Source organism: Ranitomeya variabilis, chromosome 6, assembly GCF_051348905.1.
Source record: "Ranitomeya variabilis isolate aRanVar5 chromosome 6, aRanVar5.hap1, whole genome shotgun sequence".
NCBI lineage: Eukaryota > Metazoa > Chordata > Amphibia > Anura > Dendrobatidae > Ranitomeya > Ranitomeya variabilis.
The window spans coordinates 365,080,097-365,097,043 of record NC_135237.1 but is presented as its reverse complement, the minus strand read 5'-3'; the positions used below and the strand labels follow the sequence as shown (position 1 = coordinate 365,097,043).

Below are 16,947 nucleotides of genomic sequence, written 5' to 3'. Positions count from 1 at the left end.
AATACTTTGACAGAATCAATTTGTCACTGTTTGGTTCTGTCATGAAAAATCTGCTTGGTCTATTTAGAGTTTGCCAACTCGTCCCAGATGACACATCATAGCATTGCGATTCTGCTTCCATAAAAAAATGTGATCCTTTGAGAGCAAAGAAAGTGAGAACTCCAATTAGCCAATTGCTGTGGAGAATAATCACACTCGCGAGTTCCTGGAGGCATCTTCTGATTTGCTTCCTGGTCGTGGCATGGTAGCAATCTGGAAGACTAATAATAAGGCTCCTCTGTGAATTGTTGCCTACTTCTCATTTGCCTCTGCCATCCTGCTTTTCATTGATATAACCGTATCCATCCTATGAAGATATCATTAAGATATTCCGGCTTCGCTGTCCTTATCAGGTAGAGGTTAAGAAAACAAATGATACTTAAGGGAATTCATGTATATCTGTTAAAAAACAAATTGTGGTTTGCATACAGCTAGACATTTCAATTTCTGCCTTTTCCCCAGTTACAACTATTCCACGTCCATTTTTTCACAGATGGTAAAAGCATCATTACTTAGAATATGCTATAAATTATCCCCTTCTGACATAACCCATAACTGCAAATTACGGGAGCCTAAGGCAGACGTTTATGGTGCTTCTATACTTGACAACTGTGGTACATATCAAAATCAGGCGTAAACCTCTCTGTGTAATAGCGAATGTAATATGAAGGTAACCTGGGCCAGCAACAGCAAGAAACCCTTACAAAATATTTTATGGCATATGTTAACCATAAAATAACATTTTTACCTGTCGAACTATTTTATATAAAAAGCTGAAACTGTATTATTGTCCATAGCTGCATTCATCATTTTCTAAGTTTCAGAGGTGATATATCAGATACCCAAAAATATGAAATTGTATTATTTAATTACCCACAAAATAATATCCCTTGGTTCCATGCCAGTGTCTGCAGTTAGAGCTACTGGATTTTCATTGAGGTTCATTCTGTAACTCCGAAAGACTATAATGAATCAATGAGACTCTCCCGATACGTCCTCTGCGCCCTGCACCTATCAGACATTTATGGCATATCTTAACTTAAATCTGCCCCACTATGTTTAGGAGTTGAAAGAGCAAAGAGTCAATCTTCTAGTCTTACTTCATCATTCATTTTCTGTCTCATAAGACTGGAAGAGAAAGATGCAAGGCTAGTTAATTTACAAGGGAAACACCAAGGTGCTGTGGGTAGCATTTGCTTGTTTTTTATTTCATTTTGTTATTCTGGGCACTTTTGCTGCTGCTACAGACCAATCTGTTTTTCCTGAGCCGTTGGCATTGGAAAATTAGGTTTCAAGCTCTAAATCGTAAATGGATAACATGTACAAAAAGGTCACCAAAAGTAACAGGTCGATGAAAAGATTTAAAACCCCAACAGAAGAAAAGGCATGAATAATACTGAGAGAGTAGGGTAGAAGATAAATCCTTTATTAAAGAGGTTATTCAGGCTTGGGGTTCAGGTCTGCAGTGACTCTATTTGACTGCATTTAAAGAGGTGTGCCACTTGCAGACTTGGGCCATACAGGGCCTTATTCGAGACAAACAAGAGGTATACACTTTATCTGACTGCAAACTTGTGAGTCATCACAGTGCACATGGTACACTGTCAGGATTATCTGGTGCAGGCAGCAGGAGAGGGCGGTCTTGAGACCACAAGTATGAAATTTGCATGCTTCTGGCCACATTCCAACTAAACGTACTAAGTCACTCGCAATGAGAGGGGGCCGCACATGTCTAGTTGGCACGTGGCTGCATATATGCAAAACGCATACCTCGTTATTCATCCACCTGTTTCCAGCACCAGAAAATCCTGACAGCAGTCATTGTGCACGCTGTGAGGATTCACAAGCCTGCAGTCACATAAAGTTACTGTAGATTTGAACCCTAAGCCTGGACAATCTTTTTAGTGTTCAATAAAATAACATGTTAAAAATATGTGGGGTTATTAATACCTTCACGACCTTTGAAGTATATTTACGTCAAAGGTAGTGTCCCTGCTGTTGATGCGAGCTCGGACGCTAAGCCCACATCTTTCCCCACACGTTTAATCAGCCATCAGTTCTCCACCCATGGCTATTAATTTGTTAAATCTTGCTGTCAATCACTGACAGCGGTATTTAACATGCCCCGGCCAGATGTGCATCACAAATCCCGCCTATTGGCGCATCTGTAATGTGATCGCAAGGTGCCGATGGGTTGTCATGACAGCAGAAGAACCCTTATGCCTGTCATTAAGATTCCCGTGTGAGCTCCATGAGCCGGCGTTCATAGGAGATTGTGATTTTTGCTATACATATCAGTGCCGAAGCCCAGGGAATCAGACGACCACAGCTTAGAGTCTCCGAAGTGAAATATTGAAGTCAGTAAAATATTGTAAAAAAAAAAAAAAAGGTTAAAAAAAAAACAACCAAAAAAACACAAGTTTAAATCACCCCCATATTGTTCCATTGAAAATAAAACCAAAAAAATTCACATATTTGGTATCGCTGTGCTCAGAAATGTCCGATCAAAATATAAAAACAATTAGATTGGTAAACGGCGTAACGAGAGAAAAAAAATCAAAAAGTCAGAATTGTTTTTTTGGCAACAGAAGCATTGCAATAAAATGCAATAAGAGGTGATCAAAAGATCGTGTCTACCCCAAATTAGTATCAATAAAAACGTCAGCTCAAGCAGCAAAAAAATAAGCCCTCACAAGATCCTGAAAAATGGAAACGCTACAGGTCTTGGAAATTGGTGATATAAACAAAAATTTAGTTTTCTTTCAAATTTCTGACTTTTTTTTCACCACTTAAATAAAAAAGAAACTAGACATGTTTGGTAGGTCAGTTTTACTATATAGCGAACATGGAAATAAAAAACAATTGTGGAATTGCACTTTGTTTTTTTTTAAATTTCACTGTAGTGGAAATTTTTTTTTCCATTTTCCCGTATGCTATATGGTAAAATCAATTATATCATTCTAAAGTACAACACATACCACAAAATACAAGCCTTCATACGGGTATATTGATGGAAAAATAAAAAAGTTATGGCTCTTGGAAGAAGGGGAGAAAAAAACAAAAGGGGAAAAAAACGGAAAATCGCAAGGTTATGAAGGGGTTAATAGAGCTACGATCACACAGGACAAATAGAAAAAGTTTGCTATTTATCCTGTGCAACCCCATGTTTTTTGAACAACCCAGTCTGTATGAATTTTTCTATTTTATTTTAATGTACACTACCATTCTAAAGTTTAGGGTCACCCAGACAATTTTATGTTTTCCATGAAAACTCATACTTTTATCAATCAAATGAGTTGCCAAATGAATATAAAATCTAGTCCAGACATTGATTTTTATTTGAAATAATACTTTTCTCCTTCAAACTTTGCTTTCGTCAAAGAATGCTCCCTTTGCAGCAATTCCAGCATTGCAGACCTTTTGCATTCTAGCAGTTAATTTGCTGAGGTAATCTGGAGAAATGTCACCCCATGCTTCCAGAAGCCCCTCCCACAAGTTGGTTTGGCTTGATGGACACTTTTTGTGCACTATACGGTCAAGCTGCTCCCACAACAGCTCAATGGGGTTGAGATCTGGTGACTGCACTGGCCACTCCATTACAGATAGAATACCAGCTGCCGGCTTCTTCCCTAAATAGTTCTTGCATAATTTGGAGGTGTGCTTTGGGGCATTGTCCTGTTGTAAGATGAAATTGGCTCCAATCAACCGCTGTCCACAGCGTATGGCATGGTGTTGCAAACTGGAGTGATAGCCTTCCTTATTCAATATCCCTTTTACCTTTTACAAATCTCCCACTTTACCAGCACCAAAGCAACCCCAGACCATCACATTACCTCCACCATGCTTGACAGACACTCTTCCAGCATTTCCAGCATCTTTTCAGTTTTTCTGCGTCTCACAAACGTTCTTCTGTGTGATCCAAACACCTCAAACTTGGATTTGTCAGTCCATAACACTTTTTTCCAATCTTCCTCTGTCCAATGTCTGTGTTCTTTTGCCAATATTAATCTTTTTCCTTTTATTAGCCAGGCTTAGATATGGCTTTTTCTTTGCCCCTCTGCCCTGAAGGCCAGCATCCCAGAATCGCCTCTTCACTGTAGACGTTGACACTGGCATTTTGCGTGTACTATTTAATGAAGCTGCCAGTTGAGGACCTGTGAGGTGTTGATTTCTCAAACTACAGACTCTAATGTACTTGTCTTGTTGCTCAGTTGTGCAGCGGGGTCTCCCACTTCTCTTTCTACTCTGGTTAGAGCTTGTTTGTGCTCTCCTCTGAAGGAAGTAGTACACACCGTTGTAGGAAATCTTCAGTTTCTTGGCAATTTCTCGCATAGAATAGCCTTCAGTTCTAAGAACAAGAATAGACTTGAGTTTCTCATGAAAGTTCTTTTTTTTCTGGCCATTTTGAGAGTTTAATGGAACCAACAAATCTAATGCTCCAAATTCTCAAGTAGCTCAAAGAAAGGTCAGGTTTATAGGTTCTCTAATCTGTTTTCAGCTGTGCTAACATACTTGCTCATGGGTTTTCAAGGGTATTCTAACCATCCATTAGCCTTCTTACACAGTTAGCAAACACAAAGTATCATGAGAACACTTGGAAATGGGCCTCTATATACCTATCAAGATATTGCATTACAAACCAGACGATTGCAGCTAGAATAGTCATTTACCACATTAACAATGTATAGAGTGTATTTCTGAATCATTTAATGTTAGCTTCATTGGAAAAAACTATCCAATCATGGGGAAGACTGCTGACTTGAGAGATGTCCAGAAGGCAGTCATTGACATACTCCACAAGGAGGGTAAGCCACAAAAGGTCATTTGTAAAGAAGCTTGCTGTTCAGCGTGCTGTGTCCAAGCATATTAATGGAAAGTTGAGTGGAAGGAAAAAGTGTGGTAGAAAAAAGGTGCACAAGCAACCGGGATAATCGCTGTCTTGAAAGTATTGTAAAGAAAAGGCCATTCAAAAATGTGGGGGAGATTCACAAGGAGTGGACTGCTGCGGGAGTCATTGCTTCAAGAGCCACCACTCACTGATGTATCTAGGACATGGGCTCCAAGTGTCGCATTCCTTGTGTCAAGCCACTCATGACCAATAGACAACGCCAGAAGCTTCTTACCTGGGCCAAGGAGAAAAAGAACTGGACTGTTGCTCAGTGGTCCTTGGTGTTTTTCAGATGAAAGTAAATTTTGCATTTCATTTGGAAATCAAGGTCCCAGAGTCTGGAGGAAGAGTGGAGAGGGACACAAGCCAAGCTGCTACATTTCAGTAGAACAACATTTCGGATTTTAAAATCATTTTTTCAAGCTAGTGTTATAAAGTATTCTAATTTACTAAGATAATGACTTTTGGGTTTTCATTGGCTGTAAGCCAAAATCATCAACAGTAACATAAATTAACACTTGAAATAGATCACTCTGTAGTGACTCTATATAATGAGTTTCACTTTTTGTATTGAAGAACTGAAATAAATTAACTTTTTGATGATGATCTAATTTTGTGAGATGCACCTGTATATTGTATTCAAGCAGTTAAAATAGAACATGTATAATGAGTTGCTTTGCCTTTGTACAGTGTAAATGGAAAATCCTGTTATTCTAGTAACATACACCTCCTGCTAATTTCTTTTTACAGCCAGTGTCCTTGATAAAACAACAAGTGACCTCTCCGGAGCAGGCTGCCTTGGTCTGGAGGATAGATCAAACTGTAAAACCCAAAGTATTGTGATTCTTAGTTACAGGCTCAGCAGCACTTCAGGCATTAAACTGTCTCAGCAAGTAATGGAAGGTGAAGTCTAACACTTTCTGTATGTAGAGGCCCAATTTTGCTTATCTCTTACTTTGTAACATGTCGCAGTGATATTTAAGTGTACCATAGCAAATAGCAACAGACCTATCCCCTGAAGGAGAAATAAATGTATGCATGGGTGATGTTATCAAACTTATCAGAGTAGTCTTTTCTGTTTTTTATGTGTTTCATTAAAACTTGCAACCATTAGCCTTGTCACTTTTTGGATGTAACAAGGAGATAGACATCAGTGCATATTTTCCTTTGGGGATAAATCTGTACTAAAATAATTTAGACTAATACTTTATATTATAGTGGGGGTTATGTTCTGTCCGTCCAAAATTTGTTTAAAAAAGACTTGAAGAAAAAGAAGCTAAACTAATCTCCATTGATCACTTGTTCCCCATGTTTCCTGCTGGTCTCTGTTTCCTAATGGTCAGCACAGCCACTTAAAGGGGCGGTGTCAGCAGTCGTTCTCCCCGGGGCTGTGATGTGGTTAGTGACACGTGCCTCCGGCGCCCAACCAGCACTGTCACCACTCTCCCCGCCTTTTGATAAACTGAACATGAAGAGGATGCCAGGGATCAGCTGCAGCCCGGACTTCCTCTTCATGTTTATCAGGGCCGAGCATTTAGTTTCAGAAGGGGTTACCCTAGTTCTGGGAATCTCAGCAGGTTTTTCTATTTAATCTGAGGTTAGCATAAGGTAGGGGCAGAGAAACTGATTTCAGTGATGTGTTACTTATTAGGCTGTGCGCTGTTGTTTCAATACAATGAGTGTTTTATCAGTAGGAGATCATCACTGCCACACTATCTGCTACATGCCAAGTGTTATTCATGCCCCAGCACTGAATAACAGCTTTCTGTCAATATACCATGTATACAGAAAGCAGCTAATCATGGTGTGGCAGAGGGAAGCTTTCTGAGCTCTGTTAAATGCTACATCTAAAAGCTCTGATTGCAGCACCCAGCCAGCTAAGTAATACATCACCGGAATCGGGGTCTCTTTTCCTACATTAAGCTGATCTCAAAGAAGGCAGCAAAAACCTGCTGACACATTTCTTTTAACAGATAATGTACAGTTGGTAATTAAAGCACTCTTCTGTATAAGATGGTTCAATAACTACTACACATATTAATTAGGGCATTGAAGAGTCGTTAGTGAGATGAGACAATGAAATGCTCACTATTGAGAAGGGAAGAAGTGTAGGAAGTGATATAGTAGAGAAAAGTGACAATACTTTCCTCTTGAAAGTCAGTGAGCCATCAGAGAAATGCTTTGCCACTTCTGCCACTGGCTCCTTGCTCACAGCATGTGTCACTGACGTAGAGGGACACTCATTTAATTTAGTTTCCCCTCCTTACCTTTTTAATTGTCTTTTATATAGTATATTAATTGCAAAATGGAATGGATTGCTGGTATGCGCTAATTAAGTTATTTTAGTTTTTCTTATGAACATTTAGATATGCAGGAAAAGAAGTTCTTTGACACAAGACTGCATGTATGCAAATCACATGAGTTGTAACGCGACGAGCGCCCAAAGTGGCAAGCAGAACCCAATCCTTACAGTACCTAAATTACACACTATATGGATTTGGCATGCTATAGTGGATGCCAAAAATGTGCCCTGATCTGAAATACCCCCTAAAGGGGTTGTCCGGCATTGAGCGAGGCCACTAGTCGAGTTCTGGACGGGAGTATGCATAAGGCATACATCACCGCGGATCACCGCTCAGAAACCGGTGAATTCTTACATCATTATCTGTCCACCTGATGTACTGTATTTCATGCAAAGCCTTGTAGGCTGCGTATCTTGCACATCCCTGTACTCATGAGCTTTGTGTCTGATGACTAATCATTTACATTTTCCCATCAAGCAGGAGAAATAGCATATATTTCATTCTAGTGCTGGAAGTGACATTTTTACATTGAACCTAATGTAGTAGATCTCCATGTGTTAAAATAGATTCTCATGTTTTAGCTAATGACAGAGTCTAATAGAACAGAATATACTGATGTGGTAACAGATTGCAGGAGTAGGTCCAATTTTGTTTACATTAGATATACTACTATTGACTTCCCAAAATAAATGATCGAATATTTCCCAAAAATTAGATTTGCTAACCTTAAATTGCCTAGAAAAGATGTGTAACTGTCTAAGGCCACCTAGGAGCATGTTTAACCCCTTTCAAGGTCTTTAATGCAAAAAAACCCTTATAATTGTCAGTCACCTCAACATATCTGAATATTTGTAAATGGATGGTGACTGTTCAACAACACATTGTACTAATAGACTTCTAAATGTATATCACCAAGGGGAACACCCTATTCCTGTCATGACATTACTTCTTTGGCACCCTGATGTGATTCCCGAGTCTTGTCCACCACACAATCATCGTCGTCATCATCATTTTTGACTCTGACAAGAAGTGTGCTGAGCTTCTTGCCCCAACCTGATTCCTACCTCAACGTTTTCCCTAACTCAGAAAGGCATTACCTCTGCCAGTGCTACTACTATCCCAGTTGACTGTGCCAGCAACACAGCTAAGCATTGGAATCGTGTCCTCCGTCTCCTCTAGCTGCATGTCATCCAAGTATAAAGGTTGTCTGTTCATCTCATTCAATAAATCAACTAAGAGAAGTTGTTTTTGTGAAATATCTCTTAGTCTCTAGGGTAGAGTGGGATAGGTAACTGAGAGGCTGAACAGATAGATGTGTCATTGACGGAACTGGAAGTCTGCCATAGAAAAGATTATTCTATAGCGATGGAGGAGGTGGACTGTGCAGACCACTGACTCAAACTGACAGAATCACTGTTAGAGGTAACATCAACCTGCTGTGATTGAGATTAATTTTGTGCCATGTATTCCATTATGCCATCCACTTTCTCCCCACTGATACATTTTCCGGAAGCAAATGATGGCAATTGTGAGCAGTAGTTAGTAGTACTACTACCCAGATGAGCGGTGGTGGTGCTACTGCTGCAAGCAGCTCCCACATTCTTAGTATTGGTATGGGTTTTCTTTCTTTCACACTCCCCCATCTGTTGCCAGTGCTACTTTTTCGTTTACCATTTACAGTGCCTTGCGAAAGTATTCGGCTCCCTGGAACTTTTCAACCTTTTCCCACATATCATGCGTCAAACATAAAGATACCAAATGTAATTTTTTGGTGAAGAATCAACAACAAGTGGAACACAATTGTGAAGTTGAACGAAATTTATTGGTTATTTTAAATGTTTGTGGAAATTCAAAAACTGAAAAGTGGGGCGTGCAATATTATTCGGCCCCTTTAACTTAATACTTTGTTGCGCCACCTTTTGCTGCGATTACAGCTGCAAGTCGCTTGGGGTATGTCTCTATCAGTTTTGTACATTGAGAGACTGAAATTCTTGCCCATTCTTCCTCGGCAAACAGCTCGAGCTCAGTGAGGTTTGATGGAGATCGTTTGTGAACAGCAGTTTTCAGCTCTTTCCACAGATTCTCGATTGGATTGCGGTCTGGACTTTGACTTGGCCATTCTAACACCTGGATACGTTTATTTGTGAACCATTCCATTGTAGATTTTGCTTTATGTTTGGTGTCATTGTCTTGTTGGAAGACAAATCTCCGTCCCAGTCTCAGGTCTTTTGCAGACTCCAACAGGTTTTCTTCAAGAATGGTCCTGTATTTGGCTCCATCCATCTTTCCATCAATTGTAACCATTTTCCCTGTCCCTGCTGAAGAAAAGCAGGCCCAAACCATGATACTGCCACCACCATGTTTCACAGTGGGGATGGTGTTTTAGGGTGATGAGCTGTGTTGCCTTTACGCCAAACATATCGTTTGGCATTGCTGCCAAAAAGTTCGATTTTGGTTTCATCTGACCAGAGCACCTTCTTCCACATGCTTGGTGTGTCTCCCAGGTGGCTTTTTGCAAACTTTAAACACCACTTTTTATGGATATCTTTGAGAAATGGCTTTCTTCTTGCCACTCTTCCATAATGGCCAGATTTGTGCAGTGTACGACTGATTGATTGTTGTCCTATGGACAGACTGTCCCACCTCAGCCTCTTGGCAGCATCTCTGATCAGTCTTCTCCTTGTTTGAAATGAACGTTTAGAGGGCCGGCCGGTTCTTGGTAGATCTGCAGTGGTATGATACTCCTTCCATTTTAATATGATCGCTTGCACAGTGCTCCTTGGGATGTTTAAAGTTTTGGAAATCATTTTGTATCCAAATCCGTCTTTAAACATCTCCACAACAGTATCACTGACCTGCCTGTTGTGATACTTGGTCTTCATGATGCTCTCTGTGCTTCAAACAGAACCCTGAGACTATCACAGAGCAGGTGCATTTATACGGAGACTTGATTACACACAGGTTGCTTATATTCATCATCATTAGGCATTTAGGACAACATTGGATCATTCAGAGATCCACAATGAACTTCTGAAGTGAGTTTGCTGCACTGAAAGTGAAGGGGCCGAATAATATTGCACGCCCCACTTTTCAGTTTTTGAATTTCCACAAAAATTTAAAATAACCAATAAATTTCGTTCAACTTCACAATTGTGTTCCACTTGTTGTTGATTCTTTATCCAAAAATGTACATTTGGTATCTTTAGGTTTGAAGCATGATATGTGGGAAAAGGTTGAAAAGTTCCAGGGAGCCGAATACTTTCACAAGGCACTGTATTTATATACAGTTTACAAAAAATGGTGAACCGCACCTTATTCAACCCTTGAGAAAAAGTACTGAACAATCAATGCTAGTTAGAGTAGACGTGACACCCAAAATTCCTAATACAACACTTGATCACCCTTAACATTGGTGTGGCGTGTACGTGTCTCAAATTTGGCTACTTAAACAAATGTGTTAAAATGGATTTGCACAGTTAAATGTGCAATAAAGCTTTATATTTTGATGTACATGGCAATAACGATGGACTTGACCAAGTGGAAAGTCAAGTGTTGATTCCTAAACAAGTGAAAATTACAATTTTGGGAGCTGTGGGAAATGTTGTTTGGTAATGTAAAGAACGTGCAAGGAATGGAGAGTAGGGCAATAAATGCTTTGTTTTACTGTGTATTAGCGGTGTGATGGACTGGTGTTTATAGTATTTTTGACTTTGAAGGCCATTTTTCTACACATTTCAGTTCTGTTAATAGTTATATTAATGTAGTTGAGTTTAGCAAATCAATTAATAAAACCTATTGAAATGCAGACGTCTGTTATCTTGCGTTGTAAGAAAAGCACAGTACAAATGTTTGTAATTTCTAGATTGAATGCAGATTGGATAATATAATACTGATGGATGATGGGAAGTTGCTGATAATATTGTCAACGGTCTTACAGAAGATGTCGCATCAGCAGTTTAATTTCTTAATCCCTCATAATAATGTGTAAGGGTATTAAAATACTTACTAATTGCCATCTTTCCTGGTTTCCAGCACCACTCTGGTCCTCTTCTGGCCCTCATGACTTGAAAACAGACTAACCAGCTAATATGCGGGTTTGTGTGTGAACTAGAAGTCACTTTCTCAATGTAATATAAGTCTTTTGAGCCTTTGTCTGAGGGTCAATAGGCTTACCTTGATAGAAATCCCACCGCCGTGCATAACTGTTCCCATGTGAGCAGCAAAACTGAAAAGTCCTCAAGTAGGACCGAAGAAGATGGCTACCGGTATTTTAATGCACTTACATCATTACATAGATAATTAAGAAGGATTACGAAATTAAAAAAATAGCAGATACTTTTTAATATGGTATTACACTTCAAAATAAAAGTATCTGATAATTTTTGAGTTAATGACTAGGAGAGGACTGGTTCCAAATACAGAATATTCCTATCCCTAGATACATGAAATACAATAAGGAGTAGATGATTACTGCTTGCAGGCATTGAGTGTGGATTACTGCTTTATCCTGGAATAGATATAGTAGATTGCTGACAATGATATACAATTGTAGTGGAAATGGTTGTTTCACACAGGTTTCTGTCCGTCTGTCTGTCTCTCCAGGCAGCCAAATATTTTTGGGAAAGATGTAATGATGAGGCAAGAAGCTTGCAACCCCTCGCTTTCGAACACATTAATCAGCATTCCTACTGACAGTATCATTCTGTATTGTAAATCAGCATGATAGAAACCGCAGATTATTCACCAGGGAATTGCTCTGTTGTAAGTTAAATGTAGTGTAAACAACAACCTCCGCTATGAAACTGTTAATAATGAGACATTCCCGACCATATATCATGATCAGTCTAATGGAGCCCGATCTGTTCTAGGCCAGTAGGTTGCAGCAGTAAGGATACCACTAATAACATGTGTTGAAATGGGGCATTGCATTTATAGCTAGTAACTAATTTTTGCTAAAAACAATGTTTTCATGTACCTTTGAATACTACAATAGGTTTAGTGCTGGCAAATCTGGATTTTCACTCTTGATATAGATGCAGCAACCAAAAGCTGAAAATTCTGCAAGAACTGCTTTTAACGCCACAATTACAGTCCCTCCATTACCACATTCTTGGAAGTTCAAGAAAACTGAGACTCAAATGCTTGTCTGTAAAAGCAACTGATTTTGCTGCCCCTGTAATTGGCAGTGAGATGGAGGTGGTAGAGTAATTCCGGTAAAGATGTCTAGATAAGATATCTCAAATAGAGATGTTACCTGTTTTTTGATGCTTCAATTACAACATGGGCTCTGTTCACATGTCCACTAGTTATTTCCCTTTTTGGATACTTTTTTTTATCATAAAAATAGAAGTGGTAAAAAAAAATGGATAGCAACTTTAGTAAATGTATCATGACAGATGGCAACTTTGGTAAATGTATCATGACAGATGGCAACTTTAGTAAATGTATCATGACAGATGGCAACTTTGGTAAATGTATCATGACAGATGGCAACTTTGGTAAATGTATCATGACGGATGGTTTCCATTTTGCATCCAGTTTTGCTCTGCTTATAACATAGCTAGTTTTTTTTTTAATACTGGATCCGTCACAAACAGATGACAGCTGGTCATGTGAACAGAGTCTTAAAGTGGTTCACAGGGACTTTTACATTGATGGATCGGTCATCAATATCTGATTGGTGATGGAGCGACAGGTCTTATTCATTGTGCCCTCATTGCTCAGTGCCACCCAGGGGCCCAATGTTGCCACAATTTTGGTAAAATATAGTAAAATAATGTTTTTAAAAGTAGAGAGAACAATAAAAAATACAACAGTTTTCATCACCTTCCCTTTTCCAATTGAAAAATGTCCTATACACCTTTAAATTTGGTCAAGTACTTACTATGATATTTGGGTCTTGTACTGGAATTGTCTTTTTATGGCGTTGTCTGATACATATTTTTAGTATGCAAAACCTGGGATAAAAACAAAATGTGCATATACACTGCAATAAATAAATAGTTGACACTATTTTGATCAAAAGAGCGTAAAAGCCATCCCACATGGCCAAGGTGTCGATTCAGGCTGGTACCCAACTCTTGTAGCTCACCTTACTATGTGCCAGCAGACATCAAAATAGACAGGGACAGCGCGGGACCCAGACCTGACTGCTTTGTATCTGCCCATGGAAAGCTATATAGACTAAATGAACAGCCCAAAAATGGGAGAGCCACACCCCTGTAAGTACAAAGTACACAAAACGTACACAAAACTAAAGCAAAACCAAAGCAATGAGCCGGAACACAAATTGGTATAAGTGCAATGTGTAGGTGCACATTCACACTGTTTTAAGTATGTCAATGTGAAATCCGAAGCAGACCAGGCCATTGATCACATTGAATTTGTGTTTTTGTGTATTCTATTTTTCTGGTGCAAATACCTCCCATGGGGAGATGGTATGTTTGCCTGTGGATTGAGAGATATATATACATATACATACAGTCGAAGCCAGAAGTTTACATACACTGTATAAAAAGACGCATGCATGTTTTTCTCTATATGTGACAAGAAATCAGATTAAACCTTTCTGGTTTTAGGTCAATTAGGATTACCATAATTATTAATATTTGCCAAATGCCAGAATAATGAGAGAGAGAGAGAAAATGTTGTAAGGCATTTTTATTACTTATTATTAAGTCAAAAGTTTAGATACACTAAGATTATTATGCCTTTAAACAATTCTGGACGGCCCATATGATAATTTCATGTGTTTGGAAGCTTCTGATAGTTTTTTTTGGCAACATCTGAGTTAGAGACACACCTGTGGATGTATTTTATTGCACACCAGAAACACGCTGCTTCTTTGTGTAGCATCATGGGAAAGTCTAAAGAAATCAGCCAAGATATCAGGAACAGAATTGTGGACTTGCACAAGTCTCTACCATCCTTGGGTACAATTTCAAGATACCTGAAGATTGTTCATTCATCTGTACAAACAATTATACGCAATTAAAAACAAGATGGGAATGTCCAGCCATCATCCTCTCAGGAAGGAGATGGGTTCTGTGTCCCAGAGATGAACGTGCTTTGGTCCAACATGTGCATATCAATTCAAGGACAAAAGCAAAAGACCTTGTGAAGATGATGGTGGAAGCTGCTAAGATTGTGTCAATATCCACAGTGAAAAGAGTACTATATCAACATGGCCTGAAAGGCCACTCTGCCAGGGAGAAGCCATTACTCCAAAAGAAACATAAAAAAGCCAGATTAATATTTTCAAATGCACACAGAAACAAAAACCTTCATTTTTGGAAACATGTCCTGTGGTCTGATGAAACCAAAATTGAACTTTTTGGGCATAATGACCATCGTTACGTTTGGAGGAAAAAGGGAGAAGCCTGGAAGCCTAAGAACACCATCCCAACTGTGAAACATGGGGATGGCAGCATCATGTTGTGCGGTTGTTTTGCTGTAGGTGGGACTGGTGCACTTCACAAAATAGAAGGCATCATGAGAAAAGAAGATTGTGCCAATACTGCAACATCTCAACACATCAGCCAAGAAGTTAAAGCTTGGGTGGAAATGGGTCTTCAGAATGGACAATGACCCGAAGCATACTGCCAAAATGGTAACAAAGTGGCCTAAGGATAACAAAATCAATGTTATGCAGTGGCCATCACAAAGCCCTGATCTCAATCCTATTGAAAATGTATGGGAAAATCTAAAAAGTCAGGTGCGAGCCAGGCGACCTATAAACCTCGATCACTTACACCAGTTTTGTCAGGAGGAACGGGCCCAACTTCCGACCGACTATTGTGAGAAGCTTGTGGAAGGATATCCCAAATGTTTGACCCAAGTCATTCAGTTTAAGGGCAATGGTACTAAAGACTAATGAAATTTATGTAAACTTTTGACCTTGCAGTAAGTAATAAAAATGAATTAAAACATTCTCTCTCTCATTACTCTGGCATTTGGCAAATATTAATAATTATGGTAATCCTAATTGACCTAAAACGGGAAAGGTTTATCCTGATTTCATGTCAGATATTGAGAAAAAAACATGCACATGTGTCTTTTTATATACAGTAGTGTATGTAAACTTCTAGTCTCAACTGTGTATGTCTGTGTGTATGTATGTGTATATATACGTGTGTATGTGTATATATATATATATATATATATATATATATATATATATATATATATACAGTACAGACCAAAAGTTTGGACACACCTCATTTGAAGATTTTTCTGTATCTTCATGACTGAAAACTGTAAATTCACACTAAAGGCATCAATACTATGAATTAAGACATGTGGAATTATATACTTAACAAAAAAGTGTGAAACAACTGAAATATATCTTATATTCTAGGTTCTTCAAAGTAGCCACCCTTTGCTTTGATGACTGCTTTGCACACTCTTGGCATTGTCTTGATGAGCTTCAAGAGGTAGTCACCGGGAATGGTTTTCGCTTCACAGGTGTGCACTGTCAGGTTTAATAAGTGGGATTTATTGCCTTATAAAAGGGGTTGGGACCACCAGTTGTGTTGAGCAGAAGTCTGGTGGATACACAGCTAATTGTCCTACTGAATAGACTGTTAGCTGCTTTTTTATTGCCATAATACAAATTCTAAGTAAAGAAAAACGAGTGCCCATCATTACTTTAAGAAATGAAGGTCGGTCGGTCCGAAAAATTGTGAAAACTTTGAAAGTGTCCCCAAGTGCAGTTGCAAAAACCATCAAGCGCTACAAAGAAACTGGTTCACATGAGGACCACCCCAGGAAAGGAAGACCAAGAGTTACCTCTGCTTCTGAGGATAAGTTTATCCGAGTCACCAGCCTCAGAAATCACAGGTTAACAGCAGCTCAGATTAGAGACCAGGTCAATGCCACACAGAGTTGTAGCAGCAGACACATCTCTACAACAACTGTTAAGAGGAGACTTTGTGCAGCAGGCCTTCATGGTAAAATAGCTGCTAGGAAACCACTGCTAAGGACAGGCAACAAGCAGAAGAGACTTGTTTGGGCCAAAGAACACAAGGAATGGACATTAGACCAGTGGAAATCTGTGCTTTGGTCTGATGAGTCCAAATTTGACATCTTTGGTTCCAACCACCGTGTCTTTGTGCGACGCAGAAAAGGTGAACGGATGGACTCTACATGCCTGGTTCCCACCGTGAAGCATGGAGGAGGAGGTGTGATGGTGTGGGGGTGCTTTGCTGGTGAAACTTTTGGGGATTTATTGAAAATTGAGGGCATACTGAACCAGCATGGCTACCACAGCATCTTGCAGCAGCATGCTATTCCATCCGGTTTGCGTTTAGTTGGACCATCATTTATTTTTCAACAGGACAATGACCCCAAACACACCTCCAGGCTGTGTAAGGGCTATTTGACCAAGAAGGAGTGTGATGGGGTGCTACACCAGATGACCTGGCCTCCACAGTCACCGGACCTGAACCCAATCGAGATGGTTTGGGGTGAGCTGGACCGCAGAGTGAAGGCAAAAGGGCCAACAAGTGCTAAGCATCTCTGGGAACTCCTTCAAGATTGTTGGAAGACCATTTCCGGTGACTACCTCTGGAAGCTCATCAAGAGAATGCCAAGAGTGTGCAAAGCAGTCATCAAAGCAAAAGGTGGCTACTTTGAAGAACCTAGAATATAAGACATATTTTCAGTTGTTTCACACTTTTTTGTTAAGTACTGTATATAATTCCACATGTGTTAATTCAT

At 39.4% G+C, this 16,947-nt stretch overlaps 1 protein-coding gene across 6 annotated transcripts in view; it reads left to right on the top strand.

The window, feature by feature from the left end:
- DCDC2 (doublecortin domain containing 2) overlaps nucleotides 1-16,947 on the top strand; it is a 176,844-nt gene that overhangs the window by 107,508 nt on the left and 52,389 nt on the right. For 3 of the 6 annotated variants that reach the window (XM_077269980.1, XM_077269983.1, XM_077269979.1), the window contains one exon: nucleotides 5,678-5,830. The exons of the other annotated variants lie outside the window; for them this stretch is intronic. In XM_077269980.1, coding sequence (XP_077126095.1) covers nucleotides 5,678-5,830 — 153 coding nt within the window. The remainder of the gene's footprint in view (nucleotides 1-5,677; nucleotides 5,831-16,947) is intronic. 6 annotated transcript variants of the gene reach the window in all.